We start from the raw sequence: 17,220 nt of genomic DNA on the forward strand, positions 1-17,220 counted from the left end.
TAATTAGATAAATTAAATTAAATTAAATTCTAATTAAATTTAATTTAATTCTTTGGGGAGACCTGTTATACACATATACATACACACAACTTTCATGTGACATTAAATGCCCTAGCTTATATAGCCAGCCATACCCTAGCTCATATAGCCAATGGACATTGTAAAAGAAATGTCCATGATATTTTAAACATAAATGTTCAATACACTGAGGTTGACATGGTTTTCACCTACCTGTATTTTCACATACAGGGCTCTGCAGCCTTTTTTTTTTTTTCTTCTGATAGCTAAGGAACAAAATACATCATTGATTCAATCATGCATTTATTCAACAGGTATTTTATTGAGTGCCTACTATGTACCAGACACTGTTCTAGGCTCTGGAGAGAAAAATAGTAAACAAAACATACCAAAATCCCTGTCCTTATAGATCTTTACTAAGACAATAAACAGTAAAAAAAAGAAAATTATATTTATGTTGGATTATAATAAATCAGATGAACAAAAAAGAAGCAAAGACAAGGAACAGAAAATGATGGGTTCAGTGAGGTGAGTTAAAATATTAAAAGGTCTAACCAGGGAAGGCTTCACTGAGAAAGTGACATTTGAGCAAAGACCTAAACCTAAAGATGGTCGGGGAGTGAACCATGTGGATATTTGGGATAAAAGTGTCACAGAAATAGCTAACAGCACCCAGAACAAATGCCTTGAAATAGAAGCATGCCTGGAGTGTTAAAGAGATAAGAGAAAGCTCTTGTGGCTGGAAAAAAATGAAGAAGAGGGTAAGTCATAGGAACTAAGATCAAAAAGATCATAGAAGTGCTAGATTTTATAGGACCTTGTGGGCTTTTGCTTTGAGTAAAATGGAAAGACATTTGAGAGGTTTAAGCAGAAGAATGACATTGTTTAACTTATGTCTTAATAGGGTAACTTATGTCTGTGGAGTGTTACATGGAGAATGAATGAAGGTCACAAGGAGACCAGTTAAGAGACTATTAAAATATTCTAGAGGAGAAAAGAGAATGGCTTGGATCTGTTGGTAGCAGTAGAAATGATAAAAATGGATCACATTCTGGATCTATTTGAAAGATAGTACCCAGAGGAGTTAGATACTGGGAGTGAGAGAAAAAGGCAAGTTAAGGATAATTCCAAGGATTTGGGCATGAAGTTGCCATTTTAAAAATAGATACAGAACTCTTTTTGAGGAAAAAAAAAAAAAGAAGTAAAGAAGGGGAACAGAAAATGATGGAGTCGGTGTAAAACTGAACTTGAAAAAAAAAAAAGAGTCCTGGTAATGGTAGAAAAAAACCAAGAGTCCTGGTAATGGTAGAGAAGCTTGTATTAGACTAACTCTCATAGATAACAATTATAAACCTTGAGCAGAATATATATAGCAATTCTCTGAAGAATTTGACCCTTGAAAGAAAGGAACCATGCTGGCTAAGATTGATTGATTGAGATGGAGTTTCACTCTTGTTGCCCAGGCTGGAGTGCAGTGGTGCAATCTCAGCTCACTGCAACCTCCACCTCCCAGGTTTAAGTGATTCTCCTGCCTCAGCCTCCCCAGGAGCTGAGATTACAGGCATGCGCCGCCATGCCCGGCTAATTTTGTATTTTTAGTAGAGACAGGGTTTCTCCATGTTGGTCAGTCTGGTCTTGAACTCCCAACCTCAGGTGATTTACCCGCCTTGGCCTCCCAAAGTGCTGGGATTATAGGCATGAGCCACTGCGCCCGGCCTAAGATTTATTTTTATACAGCTTTTCCCTTTGAAAGCACTCCCAGTCTAGCCAGTTTGCAGTGGTGCTAAAATGCAAGCAGAAAACTAAGCTTTATTGGCTTGAGATACCAAAGGATGGAGTTTAGGGCTACCAGAGAGGCTGGAAATTGAGGCATAAAGAGGAGTTCTTCAGTCTGCATGTGAACTCCTCTGAAATATTTAGTTGACTCTTAAACCACTAATGCAAGAGGGACCTCCAAAGGGGCTAGTGAAAAGCAATAACTGAAAACTTGAAAAAGATGAGCAGAGACTTCAGTTTCTGTCCCCCTCAAAGGAGACAGAATTTGGAATTTTACTTAGAGAGCTTAGCAAACACTTCAGTATTTTCATCAAAATCTCAAGAGTGGTGGCTTAGTAGTAAAGACTATATTCTAGGATTAAGAATAAACAAAGTATAGTATAAACAAAGTATAAAACCAACCCTCAAGATAACCACCAATGATGTAACTTCAAGGGAAGGTAACTGAATCCATAGTTTCTACAATGTTTTATTCATGATGGCCAGTATGTAATGGAACATTAACAACTCAAGAAGAAACACAGAATTATAATGCATAATCTGGAGAAAAGGCAATCAGTAGAAGTAGACCCCTAGATGATCTACATGTTGGAATTAGCAGATGTGAACTTTAAAGCCTCTATTATAAATATTTCAAGGACTTAGTGGAAAAGTAGTCATCATGAGTAAAGAAATGGGGAATCTCAGCCAAAAAAGAAAATAAAAAGGGAATCAAATGGAAATTCTAGAATTGAAAAGCACAATACCTGACATGAAAAATCTGACAGGCTTAACAACAGATTGGTTCACTGAACTTGAAGATAGATCAGTGGAAATGAACCAATCTATAACACAGAAAAGACGGGGGGGGAAATGAACAAAACCTCAGTGACCCTTTAGTACAATATCAGGTAGTCTAACATATGCATGGTTGGTGTCCTAGAAGGAGAGTAGAGAAAGAATTGGACCAAAAAAAAAAAATTTTTTTTTGAAGAAATAATGGCCTAAAATTTCCCAAATTTGATGAAATAGTATCTTATAGATCTGAGAAGCTCAATGAACTGCAAGCATGATAAACGCAAAGGAAGCCGCACTTAGACATACAATAGTCAAACCAGAGATAAAGAGAAAATCTTGCAAGCAGAGAAGCAAAAGACAGGGGAACAGCAGTACAGTTGACAGCCAACTCCTCATAAAAAGCAACTAAAACTGGAGGACAGTGGAATGACTTCTTTAAAATGCTAAAGGAACAAAAGTCTCAACATTCTAGAGAAAATTTTCTTCGAAAATGAAAATATATTTTAAATAAATGAAAGCTGAGAGAGACTCCATTGTGAGCAAGCCTGCACTATAGGAAATGCTAAAGGAAATTATTCAGGCTGAAAGGAAATAATACCAGATGGAAACTTAGATCTACAAGGAGTAAAGAGCACTGGAAATAGTAAATATGTGGGTAAATGTAAGAATGCCTGTTTTTTTTTCTTCATTTCTTTAAAAAGCAACTGTTTGATGCAAAATGTATGACATTTAATTATAGGGTTTATAATGTATCTGGATATGAAATATATGACAGTAACAGCACAAAGGAAGGGGGTGGAGTAAATTATTCCAAGGGTCTTATATTTTATGTGAAGTGATGCAAGAATAATTTTAAGTGGACTGTGATGAGTTAAAGCTGTATATTATAATATCTAGAACAAAAATTTAGGAAAAAACTTGACATAACTAATCCATCCCCTCTCCTCCTCCCAAACAGTAAGTAAATTAAAATGTGAGGAAGGGAAGAACAGAGGAACAAAAATCAGATGAGACAGAAAACGAATAACAAAATGATAGCTCAAACCCAGCCATATCAATAATTACAGTAAATGTAAATTAACTACATTACATTGAAAGTCAGAGACTGTCAGACTATATTTTAAAAAGCAAGAACCAATAATATACTTTCTACAATATATCCACGTTAAATATATTATAAAAGCACAGATAGGTTGAAAGTAATTGGGTGGAGAAAGATGATGTAAACAGTAAGCAGTAATCCCAGACCAAGTAGATGTCAAAACAACTTTTACCAAATATGTTTGGGCACATTTTATAATGGCAGAAGGAGCATATAATCCTAAATGTGTACATACCTAATTACAACTTCAGTGTAGTTGGAGAAAAAAGCAGAATTGAAATAGGACATCTACAATTCTAGTTGAATTTTTTTTTTTTTTTTTTTTTTTTTTGAGACAAGGTCTCGCTCTGTCTCCCAAGCTGGAGTGCACAGACATAGCTCACTGCAGCCTCAACCTCCTGGGCTCAAGAGATCCTCCTGCCTCTGCCTCCTGTGTACCTGGGACCACAGGTGGATGCCACCACATCTGGCTAATTTTCTGATTTTTTGTAGCTGCAAGGTCTCACTTTGTTGCCCAGGCTGGTCTCAAACTCCTGGACTCAAGTGATCCTCCTGCTTCGGCCTAGAATTACAGGTATGAGCCACCGCACCTGGCCTGTAGTTGAATATTTTAATAGTCTTCTCTCAGCAATTGTTAGAGCAGCTGAGCATAAGGACCAGTTTTCTTACAGAAGTTTGGAATAATACTATCAGTCACCTTGATCTAGTTTACATTTATGGGACGCTAGGCCAAACAGGTGCAGAATACATGTTCTTTTGAAATGTGCATTGGAACATTCAGTAAAATAGGCCACCACATGCTGGGCCTGGAGTCTCAGTAAATATCAAAAGATTGACCTTTTACAAAGTATGTTCTCTGATCACAACAGAATTAATGACAATATGATACCTGGAAGAGCCCCAAATATTTGGAAATTAAATAAAATACTTCTAAGTAACCTATAGATTGAAGAATTCACAAGGAAACTCAAAAATATTTTTATCTTAAATGATAATGAAAATGCAACAAATACATCAAAGTTTGTAGGATGCAGCTAAAACAGTACGTAAAGGGAAATTGATTGTTATAAATATTTATATTAGCAAGTAAAGAAAATCTTTGAACTTTTGTAGGTTAGGCAAAGATTTCTTACATAACTAAATATATGGTCTATAAAAGAAAATATTTGATAAATTGGATCTCATCAAAATTCAAAAACATTATTTCAAAAGAAGATCATTAAGAAAATGAAAAGGTAAGCAACAGACTGGAAGAAAATATTTGCAAAACCCTTATCTAATATACTTGTATCCAGAATTTTCAAAAACCCAATTTAAAAAGAGGACGATAGATAAGAACATTTTATCAAAGAGATTATACAAATGGATAATAAGCATATGAAAAGATGCTCAACATCATTATTAGGAAAATGCAAATTAAAACCACAATGAGATACCATTTCACACCAACTAGAGTGTCTGTAATAAATAAGACAGACAATACCAAATGTTGTTGAGAATGTGGAGAAACAGAAACCCTCATACATTTCCAGTGGAAATGTAAAATAGTCAGGGGCTTTGACAAGCAATTGGGCAAGTTCTCAGAAAGATAAACATAAAACTACTATACATGTAACCTAGCAATTCCACTGTTGGTTACCTACCCCAAAAGAAATGAAAACATATGCCCACACAAAGAATCGGAGTGAATGTTCAGAGCAGCATTATTCACAGTAGCCAAAAACTAGAAGCAACCTACATGTCTATCAACTGGTGAATGGGTAAACAAAATATGATACATATGTGCAATAGAACACTATTAGCAGTACAGGCTGGGCGTGGTGGCTCACATCTGAAATCCCAGCACTTTGGGAGGCCAAGGTAGGAGGATGACTTCAGCTCAGGGGTTTGAGACCAGCCTGGGCAACATGGTGAAACCCTGTCTCTACAAAAAAAAATAATAATAATAAAGAATACTACTAGCAGTAAAAAAGATTGAACTACTGACACATGCTGCATCATGGATGAACCTCAAAAAATTATGCTAAGTGAAAGAAGTCAGATCCAAGAAATTATGTACTGTATGATTCCATTTATACGAAGTGTCCAGAAAAGACAAAGGTATAGGAACAGAAAGTAAGTTAGTGGCTGCTTGGGACAGGTTGGGAACCAGTCCCAAGTAGCCGATTGGGGTATAAACAGGCATGAGGGATTTTATTGGTAGAATGAAGCTGTTCTAAAATTGATTTATGGTCATGGTTATACCACTCAGTAGAGTTACAAACAAACCTTCCTTTGTACACTTAAACGGGATGAATTGATACGTCAAATAGGCTCACCTTAATAAAGCTTTTATTTTTTTAAAAAAAAGGATAAAATCAATTACATATTTTCAACTTAAACTAGAAAATGAGAAAATAAACCTAAAGTTAATTGAAGAATGGCAAAAATAAAGATGAGAGTACAATCAGTGAAATAGGAAACAAACTAATAGTGAAGCATAACAAAGCCAAAAGCTTTAATAAAATTGAAAAATGCCTAGAAAGACTGATAAAAGAAAAAAAAATCAAACACAAAATTACCATGATTAGGAATAAGACTACTACAAATTCTAATGACATTAAAAGACTAACCAGGAACTAATATGAACAACTTTATATCAATAAATTTGACAATTCAGATGAATGGGCAAATTTCTTGGAAAACAATTTACTAAAACAGATGCAAGAAAAAAGTAGAATATCTTAAAAACCCTGTATCTGCTTGTGATGAAATGTGTCCTAAAAAAGAATGCCAGGCTTAAATAGCTTTACTGGTAAAATCGGCCAAACACTTAAGGAAGAAATAACGTCAACCTTACCCACAAAGTCTTTTAGAAAACAGAGGGAAAGAATACTTGCCAAGTCATCTTCTGAAGCCTGCATAACTCTAGTACTAAAACTAAAGATTTTACAAGAAAAAATACGTATAATGAATTAAATCCAGCAGTATATGAAAAGGACAATCCATAATGAAGTGGAGTTTGTCCCAAGTATATAAAGTTGGTTTAATATCTGAGAACTAATCAACATAATTTATCTTAACAGACTAAATGTATTTGACAAAATTTAACACCTGTTTGTGATTAAAGAAAATAAAAACTCTGAATGAAGTCTAAAAGATAATCTCCTTAATCTGATCAAAAGTATATAAGAAATCTGCAGTTAAATCAAGGATTATCCCCTTTAATAAATTCTGTTCAATACTGAAGATTTTAACCAATGCAGTAAGACAAGAAATAAAAGGCATATAGTGTTATATTGAAACTCCTGAAGAATCCTCAAAACAGCTACTTGAACTAATAACTGAATTTAATTTAGCAAGGTCTTGGGATAAAGGATAAATATGTACAAATCAATTATATTTCTGCAAGTTGCAAACTGTTAGAAAACAAAATTTTAAAAATCATACCCTTTACAGTAGTCCCCCCGAAAAAAACCCTAAAATACTTAGGAATAAATTTAACCAAAGAAGGCTGGGCACGGTGGTTCACGCCTATAATCCCAGCACTTTGGGAGGCCAAGGTGGGCAGGTCACTTGAGGTCAGGAGTTCAAGACCAGCCTGGCCAACATGCTGAAACCTCGTCTCTACTAAAAAATACCAAAAAATTAGCTGGGCGTCGTGGTGCATGCCTGTAATCCCAGTTATTCGGGAGGCTGAGACAGCAGAATCACTTGAACCCAGGAGGTGGAGATTGCAGTGAGCCGAGATCGCACCACTGCACTCCAGCCTCGGTGACAGAGCGAGACTCTGTCTCAATAAATAAATTAATTAAATTAAACCAAAGAAGTACAACACCTCTACACTGAAACTACAAAACACTCCAGAGATAAAGTAAAGAAAGTCTAAATAAAAAAAGACACGTCATGTTTGCAGATTGAAGATTGAGTTTCTTTGTTTTTTGGGGTTTATTTTTTTGGTTTATAAAATGTAATTTTATTTTATGTTACTCTGCTGTTACATAGGGCATAACATTTTCACAAGGCTTTTTGGGCCTACAGTCAATGAATAGCAACACACAATAGTGTTCCAACTCTAACAATCACTAGACAAACGGGACACCCTCTCACGTGCACAAATCTGCATAGAAAAGTACAAAAGTTTTAAACTTAGACTTGTGTACTTTATTTCCCCTTTCTAGTGTATTAAGAAATGACATGCACTTTAATTTGCCAAAAGCAATGTTGTATTCTGGCAGTAACATGCTACTTCTATTACATAGTAAAGTGAATACCAGAACTACAAAGACAGGAGGTATAAGTGAATTTTTATTGGGAAGGGAGGTTGTCGACTTAAACAGCAGCAAATAAAGAGTGAATAAGGAAACTCCCTGTTGCCACAGATATACATGACCTCCTTATGTGATAAAGGAGGCATTTCAATTTGTGAACCCCATAGCCAGAGATGGCAAGTGTGTTTTCATTCAGTCTAATACTTCTGGATTCCTACTAAAAAGGAATACATTAAGAGCATGGAAAAGTTGCTTATTGAAAGGAAATCCTCGAAGAGTAAGGGAGGGAATGTAGAAATTAAGAAGTTATATGGAACACTCTTTAAATTGTAATTAACTACATTTTTGTATCTTCACAGTAATACAAAACAGCCACTTGCAGAACTGTTTCAGATTACTTAAATACCAGATACATTTTTAGTCCTCTACATAAGTGTGTGGAAGTTACTTACGTTTATATGAAATGAAGCTATGAATACTTTTCTACAGCAGTAACTGCACACCAGGAAGGCCGAGACAAACACAAATCAAGGAATGAAGTTTTCTGAAAGCTGCAGTTTGAAAAGACTATAAACAGTTGATTCCAAATACATGAATCGGTTTCTTTGCTATAGGAAATCCAAGTGGAATAAGGAATAGAGATGTGTAAAAAGGTTTCTTGAAGGAAAGAAGGATGACACCCTGGTGGATTTAGTTTTCAGCCCCTTCTACTGCCTCATATTTCTTCTCCTGCACTGTCTGATGTCCAAAGTGTTAGGTTGTCTCTAAGCAGTTGCATGATGAGGGTTCTGTCTTTATGAGTCCTCCTTCAGTGTATCAAGTTCAGCAATGGCCTCATGAAAAGCCATTTTAGCCAGCGTGCAGGCAAGCTCTGGGTTATTAAGAATCTCATAGTAAAATACAGAAAAGTTAAGAGCAAGCCCCAGGCGTATTGGGTGTGTGGGTTGCATCTCTTTCTTGCTTATATCAAATGCCTCTCGGTAAGCTCCTTGGGAATTATCTATTGTTTGTTTTCAATCATCACCACATGCAACCACATACAACTTCAGCAAGGTACTGGAAGTAATCACCCTTCATTTTCAGATAGAAGACCTTCCTCTCTGGATTAGTCGCATTGGCTATTAAATATTTATCCAACAATTCCAGGACGGTGGTGCAGATGGATCTCAGCTCAGACTCCACTTTCTCCCAATAGTCCTTAATCAGCTGCAGCTTCTTGTCGGAGGTGTCAGTCTTCTGCTCGATGCTCGAGATGAGCCTCCAGGCAGACCTGCAGCCCCCGACCACATTCTCATAGGCCACAGAGAGCAGGTTGCGCTCCTCATTAGACAGCTCAGCGACCTACTCGGTCACAGCCTTCATGCAAGTGGCCATGTCATCGTAGCGCTCTGCCTGCTTGGCCAGCTTCGCCTTCTGGATCAGCTCCCTCTTCTCCTTGGTGGGTGCAGGGCGGAGGGCAAAGAGAGCAAGGGCAAGCGCCAACCTGGAGCAGGAGGAGTCTTCAGAGCTTCACATCTCCGTGGCCACAACTAGAGTCCTACCACTTTGATCTGCTTTTAGATAAGTATTTTTTAAGAAGCCACATCTCCCTGAATTCATCTTGATTTTAACACAATCCCACTCCAAATCCCAGCCAGTTTTTAAAATAAAAATGTACAAGTTGATTCTAGAATTTACATGGATGGAAAAATAAAGGTCTTAACCATAGCCAAAGCAATGTTGAAAGGTAAAGCAAAGTTGAGAGCTAATTTAAAGACTTACTGTAAAGCTGCGGTAATCAAGATTGTAGGTTTAGGATAAGAGAGAAAGAGATCAATGGACAGAGCAGAAAGAAACACACACATATATATGGCCAATTCCATTTTAACAAAGCTGTCAAGGCAATTCAGTAGGGAAAGAAAAGGCTTTTTAACATATGGTGCAGGAACAACCCTGATAAACATGGAGGGGAAATGAACTTTACCCCATCTCACACAACACAAAATTTAATTCAAGATGATGGGGCCAGGCACAGTGGCTCACACCTGTAACCCAAGCACTTTGAGAGGCTGCAGCAGACAGATTGCCTGAGCTCAAGAGTTCAAGACCAGTCTGGGCAATATGGTGAAACCCCGTTTGTATTAAAAATACAAAAATTAGCTGTGCGTGGTGGCCCACGGCTGTAATCCCAGCTACTTAGGAAGCTGAGGTCCAAGAATCACTTGAACACTTGAACTCAGGAGGCAGAAGTTGCTGTGAGCCGAGATCGCACCACTGCGCTCCAGCCTGGACAACAGAGACAGACTGTCTCCACTGTCTCCAAAAAAAAGAAAAAAAAAAGATGATAGAATCATAGACCTCAAAGAAAATGTGGAAAAATATCTTCGAAACCGTGATATGCTAGGATTTCTTGAAGAGAACATTAAAAGCACTGAACATTTTTCTTAAATGAATTGGACTTCATTGAAAAGAAAGGTGTATTTTCTCCATTATTCATTGTCATTCCTTTTTCTTTTTTTAATATGATGACCATAAAATGTATTACTTGGTGGTTGAAATTTTTCAAGAGCTTGTTGGGGTTTGTTGAATTTTTTGAACCATAAGATAATGTTTTTCACCAAATTTGGGACTTTTTTGACTTATTTCTTCAAATTTCCCCCCTTTTTCTTCTAGGGATCCTCCAATTTATGCTGACAAATTGTCTCATAGATCTCACTGAGACTCAGTTCATTTTTCTTTTATTCTCTTCGGTCTCCAAATTAGATCATTTTTACTTAAGTTCACTGATTTAGCTCATGTGAATTTTTCATTCATCGATTGTACTTTTCAGCTCCAGAATTTCCATTTAGTTCTCTTTGTACTTTAGATTTTTCTGTTGAGAGCCTATATATGTTCAGTTGCTATTAGTATATTTTTATTGAATTATTTCAGCATATTTAGAGTAACTGTTTTGAAGTCTTAGGCTGCTAAATTCAGTATCTGGACCCATTCAGAATCAGTTTTAGTTGGCTGCCTTCTTTCCCAAGTTATGTGTCACACTTTCCTGTTTTTTTATATGTCTTACTTTCTTATTAAAAGCTAGACATTTTTAAGATCAGCAGTCCCCAACCTTTTTGTCACCAGGGACCAGTTTCATGGAAGACAATTTTTCCATGGACTGGTGGGGGGATCATGGTTTTGGGATGAAATTGTTTTACCTCAGATCATCAGGCATTAGATTCTCATAAGGAGTGCACAACCTAGATCCGTTGCATGCTCATTTCACAATAGGGTTTGCACTCTTGTGATCTCATGCCACCCTTATCTGACAGGAGGCGGAACTCAGGTGATAATGCTTGCTTGCCCACCCACTGCTCCTCCTGCTGGGTGGCCTAGTTCCTAACAGGCCACTGACCAGTACCAGTCTATGGTCCAGATTTTGGGGACCCCTCTTGTAGATAGTACACTGTAGTGTGTCTGCATTTGGTTTGTTCTGAATGCTTGCCTAGACTAAAACTGCAGAGTCTCTCTCTTACTTACAGTGTATCTCTCTGTTCAGATGTTTCCCTCTAACCCTAGCTAGCTCCCTAGGGGGCCTCACCTGAACTTGATTAGTTTAGTGGTCAACAAATTAATTGAGCAGGCAGCCCAAATACCTCAAAGGCTTCCACCCTCTGTCACCTAAGCTGTGTGTGGATTAGAGAATACATTCAGAGTCACAGCAAATTGACATCTCCCCAGGCTTTCAGTTTTTGCCAGACTCTGGGATATTCCACATACATGCCTACGTTAGCAGTCAGGCAGGGATCTGGCAAGTTTATTATCAGGCTTTCATAGCCCTCTTGCTTCCAGATTTCATCCTTAAACGGAATCTGTAACCTCCAGCCAGTAAAACTCTTGTATTTTCACTGCCTAACTTGGGGATAATGGAAATACCCCCAGGTAGGAAGACCATAAATCCACAGTTCTTACCCTATGCAGTTTTTCATGAGTAAACTTATCACCGTTGGTTGTTTTCCTATGCCCTGAAGTTGTTTTTAATAATTTGCCCAGTTTTATACACCCATCTTTCTTAACACTATTATCAAAAATACGGTCATGATAACATTATTTTAGCTGTGTCCCTTGGGGCCAATATGTAGTTGGACATTCGTTTTTATTGTGGTGGTAATGGTATTTTTTTAAATTTAGGTCGGGCACAGTGGTTCAGGCCCGTAATCCCAGTACTTTAGGAGGCCAAGGCGGGTGGATCACCTGAGGTCAGGAGTTCGAGACCAGCCTGGCCAACATGGTGAAACTCCATCTCTACTGAAAATACAAAAATTAGCCAAGTGTGGTGGTGGGCGCCTGTAATCCCAGCTACTCAGGAGGCTGAGGCAGGAGAATCGTTTGATCCCAGGAGGTGGAGATTGCAGTGAGCCGAGATCATGCCATTGTACTCAGCCTGGGTGATGAGAGCAAAACTCTGTCTCAAAAAAAATAAAAAATAAAATTTAGATATAATTCACATACCATAAAATTCACCCTTTTAAGGTATACAGTTGATTGGTTTTCAAGATATTCATAGTGTTGCGCAATCACCACTAATTCCAAAGCATTTTCACCACCCAGAAAGAAACCCTATACCCATTAACAGTCACTCCCCATTCCTCCCTTCTCCCAGCCTCTGACAACCACTAATATACTTTCTGTCTCTATAGGTTTGCCCATTCTAGACATTTCATATACATGGAATCACAGGTAGCCTTTTGTGACTAACATCTTTCACTCAGCGTAATGTTTTGGAGGTTCATTCATGTTGTAGCATGAATCAGTACTTTATTTTCGTGGCTGAATCATATTCTCTTTTACAGATAATACCACGTCTTGTTTATTCATTCACCAGTTGATGGACATTTAGATTGTTTTTGGTTTTTGGCTATTATGAACAATGCAGTTGTGAACATTCATTTACAAGTTTTTGTGTGGATGTGTCTTCAGCTGTCATGGTATATACGTAGGAGTGTAATTAGCGAGTTAATAGGGTATTTCTGTTTAATTAGGAGGTAATGACAACTTTAAAACCTGATTTCAGCCATTTAGTAGGAAATTTAATGCACTCACATTTATTGTGATTACCATTACTACTACTTTGTTTTGTGTTTTCTATTTACTAGGCTTTTCTGTTTCTTGGGTTTATTTTTCCCTTCCTTTTTATTGGAATAGTTGAGCATGTATGGGTGTTTGCACTCTATCTTTCTGTCTCTATCTAGTGAGGAAACTTGACTATCCTATTTTTACTTTTTAAATTGTTAGCAAATTTAAACTTAAATGTTTATATTAATGTCTACAGTTGATCCAAGTCTCCATTCAAGCTGGGAAAGAACATTACCATGCTTTCAATTATTCTTTTCCTAGCATCTCCCTAAAGAAGTCATCTGGAATTTTAATACTTGTTTCTCTTGTTTCTTTTACCTTTTTACATTATGTTTTAATGATTTTGCATCCTTGCCTATCAATTTTCCTGATTTCTTTGGCCCAGCACTATTTTTTGTATAACACATCTTTTTCCTGAATTCATTATTATTTTGTGGGAGTACTTAAGGAATTCTTTCAGATAGGCTTTGTGGCTGATAAGTTTTCTGAGTCCTTACATATACAAAAATGTCTTTTACCTGAGGGGGGAGGGGGGAGGGGGGAGGGATAGCATTAGGAGATATACCTAATGTAAATGACGAGTTAATGGGTGCAGTACACCAACATGACACATGTATACGTATGTAACAAACCTGCACATTGTGCACATGTACCCTAGAACTTAAAGTATAATAAAAATATATATATTAAATAATAAGTTGAACAGGAATTTAAAAAAAATGTCTTTTACCCTTACTCTCGAATGATAGTTAGAATACTCCATTGTTTACTAGCTTCCATTGCTGCTGATGAGGATTTTGATGTCACTCTGATTCTCAGTCTTTTGATTCTTCTATCTAAAAACTCTTAGGGCTCTCTGTAGCCTTCAAGTTCTAATGTTTTTCTGCCTAGTATTTAGGTAGTTTTCTTTTTTCTTCCATCCTGCTTAGTACTTGGTGGATAACTTTCTATTTGAAGATTTCTGACTTTCTCTTGGGGACATTTTTATTTGTAATTTTCTCCTGAATACTCTTATTTGTCAGATATTAAAACTTCTAAATCCATCCACGATGGTACTTAACTATTCTAATATTGCTTTTTTTTCTTCTTGTACTGTATTTTTGGAAAGTCCTCAGTAAAATCTTTCATTTTCACTAACTCACATTGCAGTTCACTCCAGTTAACACTGTTAACTGTGAAATTAACCCTAATATCATGATAGTATATGTGCCTGGGAGCAATGCCCTTTCTCCACATATGCTGTGTTACAATTTGTCCAGAAATGAATAAATATAGCAGTTTTCAGGGTATGTGCATTCTTTGTGTATTCAACAAATCTAAAGATAGAAACTCCTTGCAAAATTTTAAAATTGTCTGACTATAATGCCCCCTGTAAATTAGTACCCAAAGACATAGGTCTCTTCCCCCCAGTTTCTTAAACTCCTGATTTCCTCAGATGTTATCCTCCTTTGTTGCATGTATGTCTCTTCTTCAGAGTGATTAGTTTCCTTAACTGGTGATTTTTTTTTTTTTTTTTTTTTTGGTGTTTTGCTCATCTCTGTGTTTTGCAGTCCATTTACCTACTTGAGTGTTGAATAGCTTACTGCCAATGATTATGAGGGAGGGACAGGACAAGCTGCTGAGGGGCAGGAGTGCTTTTGCTTGTCTTCTGGTGTGGGTGTTCTCTTCTTCCCTTCTGAGAGTTAGCAGCTACCTGTGACATTGCACTGCTCTGCAGCCCAGTATGCATCCTTGCTGCTTTAGCCTGTGAATATATGCCTCTGTTGACTGCTGCTTAGCACAAACCTGGGAATGGGGAGGGCCTGATTGACCCAGCTGTTCCACATGCAACTTACTGATTAATCATCCTGATGTATGTTTGAGTGCCCCCAACCTTCAGCTGTCTGTGTGCACTGGCTCTGGCTTGAAACTCTTCCTTAACCACTCGTACTTTTGCAGATGTCTTATCGTACATCTGGCTTAGACTATGGCTTCCTTCAGTTACTGCCTTCCTGCCCCACCATTCAACTCCCCACCCCCATAAATATAATCTCGTCTGATTCTAGGAGATTGCTGATAGTCTTTCCTTATTATCTCATGCATTAATGATTTATATTTGTTAACTGTAAATGTCATTTCCTCAGAAAGTTTTTTCCTAGCCACCCAATTTAAAGTAACTTCTCACTTTCTATCACATCACTCAGTTTATTTTCATTGTAGCATTCATCTCTATTTAATATTTATGGTCTTTTGTCTTTCCAGACCTAAATGCATACTCCTTTAGAAGCCTTATATGATCTATTTACAGCTATATCATAAGTGGTTAGAACAGTGCCTGATATATAATAGACATTCAATATATGATAGTTGAATTAAGTGACTTTATCTTTTTTAAAAACATTATATGTCACATCTGCTTGAATTACATAAATTTTAGATTTTATACCAGAAACCAGGCTTACCAAATATTCTATCTTAACATCTCTGTAAAGACAAAAAAAAAAAAGAAACATACCTTTATTAACCAAATAGTTTCGTTGCCCAAAACTATGCAATTAATTGGTTAAATAATATAAAATGCAAAGTTTCTTAACCTCCAGCACTTCAATCTATATGTCATTCAAGCAAAGCTTGGGGGTGAAATAAAAGCAAAGCTTTGATTTTTCTAAGAACAATACTACATAATGACCAGAAGTTAGAATTATGTTTGCTTATAGTTTCTATGACTTTGTGAGATATAATTTATTCTCAGGTAAATCGTTAAGTTGAAATGCATCATATTCTTACGCCATATTATTATGGAGCTCCTTTAGCAAACTCAAATTTCCTTAATGGAATTTCCAAAGTCTTAGGTTAAGGATTCACTCTACCAGATAAGATTTTTACTTTTTTTCCGTATATCTCTTAAATTTTGTAGCTTTTGATCAGGTGGCTGATCAACCCATATGGGATAATAATGAACAGTTTTTCAGTTTAGAAATATTGTTTTGAGGGTTAATCCCTTCATTAAATTTAGGTTAGAAAAATATAAAAATGCACGTAGGTAGTCATAGTCACTGCTTACATAGTAACTCCTCCATGAAAGACAAGTCCTTGTCTTGGCAAGTTTTGAGTTGGCCTCTTTTGCTGAGTCTGTTATTTTTTCAGTCCCCATATATAAAATTTTGTAACATTCTTACTTTCTACACAGAGATCAAATTTAGTCCCAGATTTTTCCTTGAAAATGTTTTAATATTATATGGCAAAGGAAAGTGGTAGTCACTTTAGAAGACAATCAAAATTCATCTGTTCCATGAAACAAATATTTATATATATGCCATTTGTAAGTCTTCTGTAGGTTATTTATACTCCTACCATCAAGAGGATGAGCTTAAACCCTACAGAATTAACCTCTCGTCTTTATAATTCTGAGGGAAATTACTTTAATTTTGTTTTACTTTTTTTATTATTTAGGCAAAGACGCAATCTACACAATTCCAGTAAAAAACATTCTTGCTGTGGAAAAACTGGAAGAGAGCTCTTTCAACAAGAAAAATGTAAGTTATGTAAATAAATATTTAAAGCTTTCTAAACTGCATATATTACTTAAGTATTTGTATTTCAAAGTATTTGGTAATACCTTGTATTTGTATCACCTATTAGATATTTGTATTCAAATTTTCAAGAGGTTGTTTATTGGATTGTTTACCATTAATCATTAATAGTTCATAAATAGCTAGCTCAAACTCTGTCTTGAAATTGTCCTTTATTGTTGATGCCTCATATAGCTTGCCTAGTTTGTTAAGTTAAAGATACTTTTCTCAAGATTTCCCTGTTATACTGCTGTACGTGATATTCAAGTCTCTAAGTAATACAGTCCCAAGCTATCTGTTCAGCTTTGTCTTCTGCTCCCATTCAGTGCATACGATACACTCAAGCCAACCAGGATGATTTCCTTGTTCCTAAATATTTTTCTACTGCTTTTTCTTTATACTTTTTCTTCCATTAACAATTCCCTCCCTTTATTCTTATCTATATGATAGTCCATTCCTTTGGATATGTGTGGCTTCTAAAACTTACATTCTTTTGTACTGCTTAGTACCATGTGATTCAGATTATGCTTGGGACTAACTTGCTTGAAACATAATAATTTCTAAGACGTCTTAGCACCAGTTGTCTAGCCAAGCAAACTAGATTCCTTTAGGTACTTTTCTTCTGTTTTGTACTGTGTGTTGGTTTTTGGAC

The 17,220-nt window shown here is 36.5% G+C and overlaps 1 protein-coding gene and 1 pseudogene across 4 annotated transcripts in view; one reads left to right on the forward strand and one right to left on the reverse strand.

Annotated features, from left to right (window-relative positions):
• RASA2 (RAS p21 protein activator 2) overlaps positions 1-17,220 on the forward strand; it is a 129,114-nt gene that overhangs the window by 105,082 nt on the left and 6,812 nt on the right. For all 4 annotated transcript variants that reach the window (XM_054480198.2, XM_054480200.2, XM_054480199.2 and 1 more), the window contains exon 20: positions 16,450-16,532. In XM_054480198.2, coding sequence (XP_054336173.1) covers positions 16,450-16,532 — 83 coding nt within the window. The remainder of the gene's footprint in view (positions 1-16,449; positions 16,533-17,220) is intronic.
• On the reverse strand, positions 8,614-9,312 carry LOC129032624 (14-3-3 protein theta-like; annotated as a pseudogene).

The sequence above is a fragment of the Pongo pygmaeus genome, chromosome 2 (genome assembly GCF_028885625.2).
Source record: "Pongo pygmaeus isolate AG05252 chromosome 2, NHGRI_mPonPyg2-v2.0_pri, whole genome shotgun sequence".
NCBI classification, from domain to species: domain Eukaryota; kingdom Metazoa; phylum Chordata; class Mammalia; order Primates; family Hominidae; genus Pongo; species Pongo pygmaeus.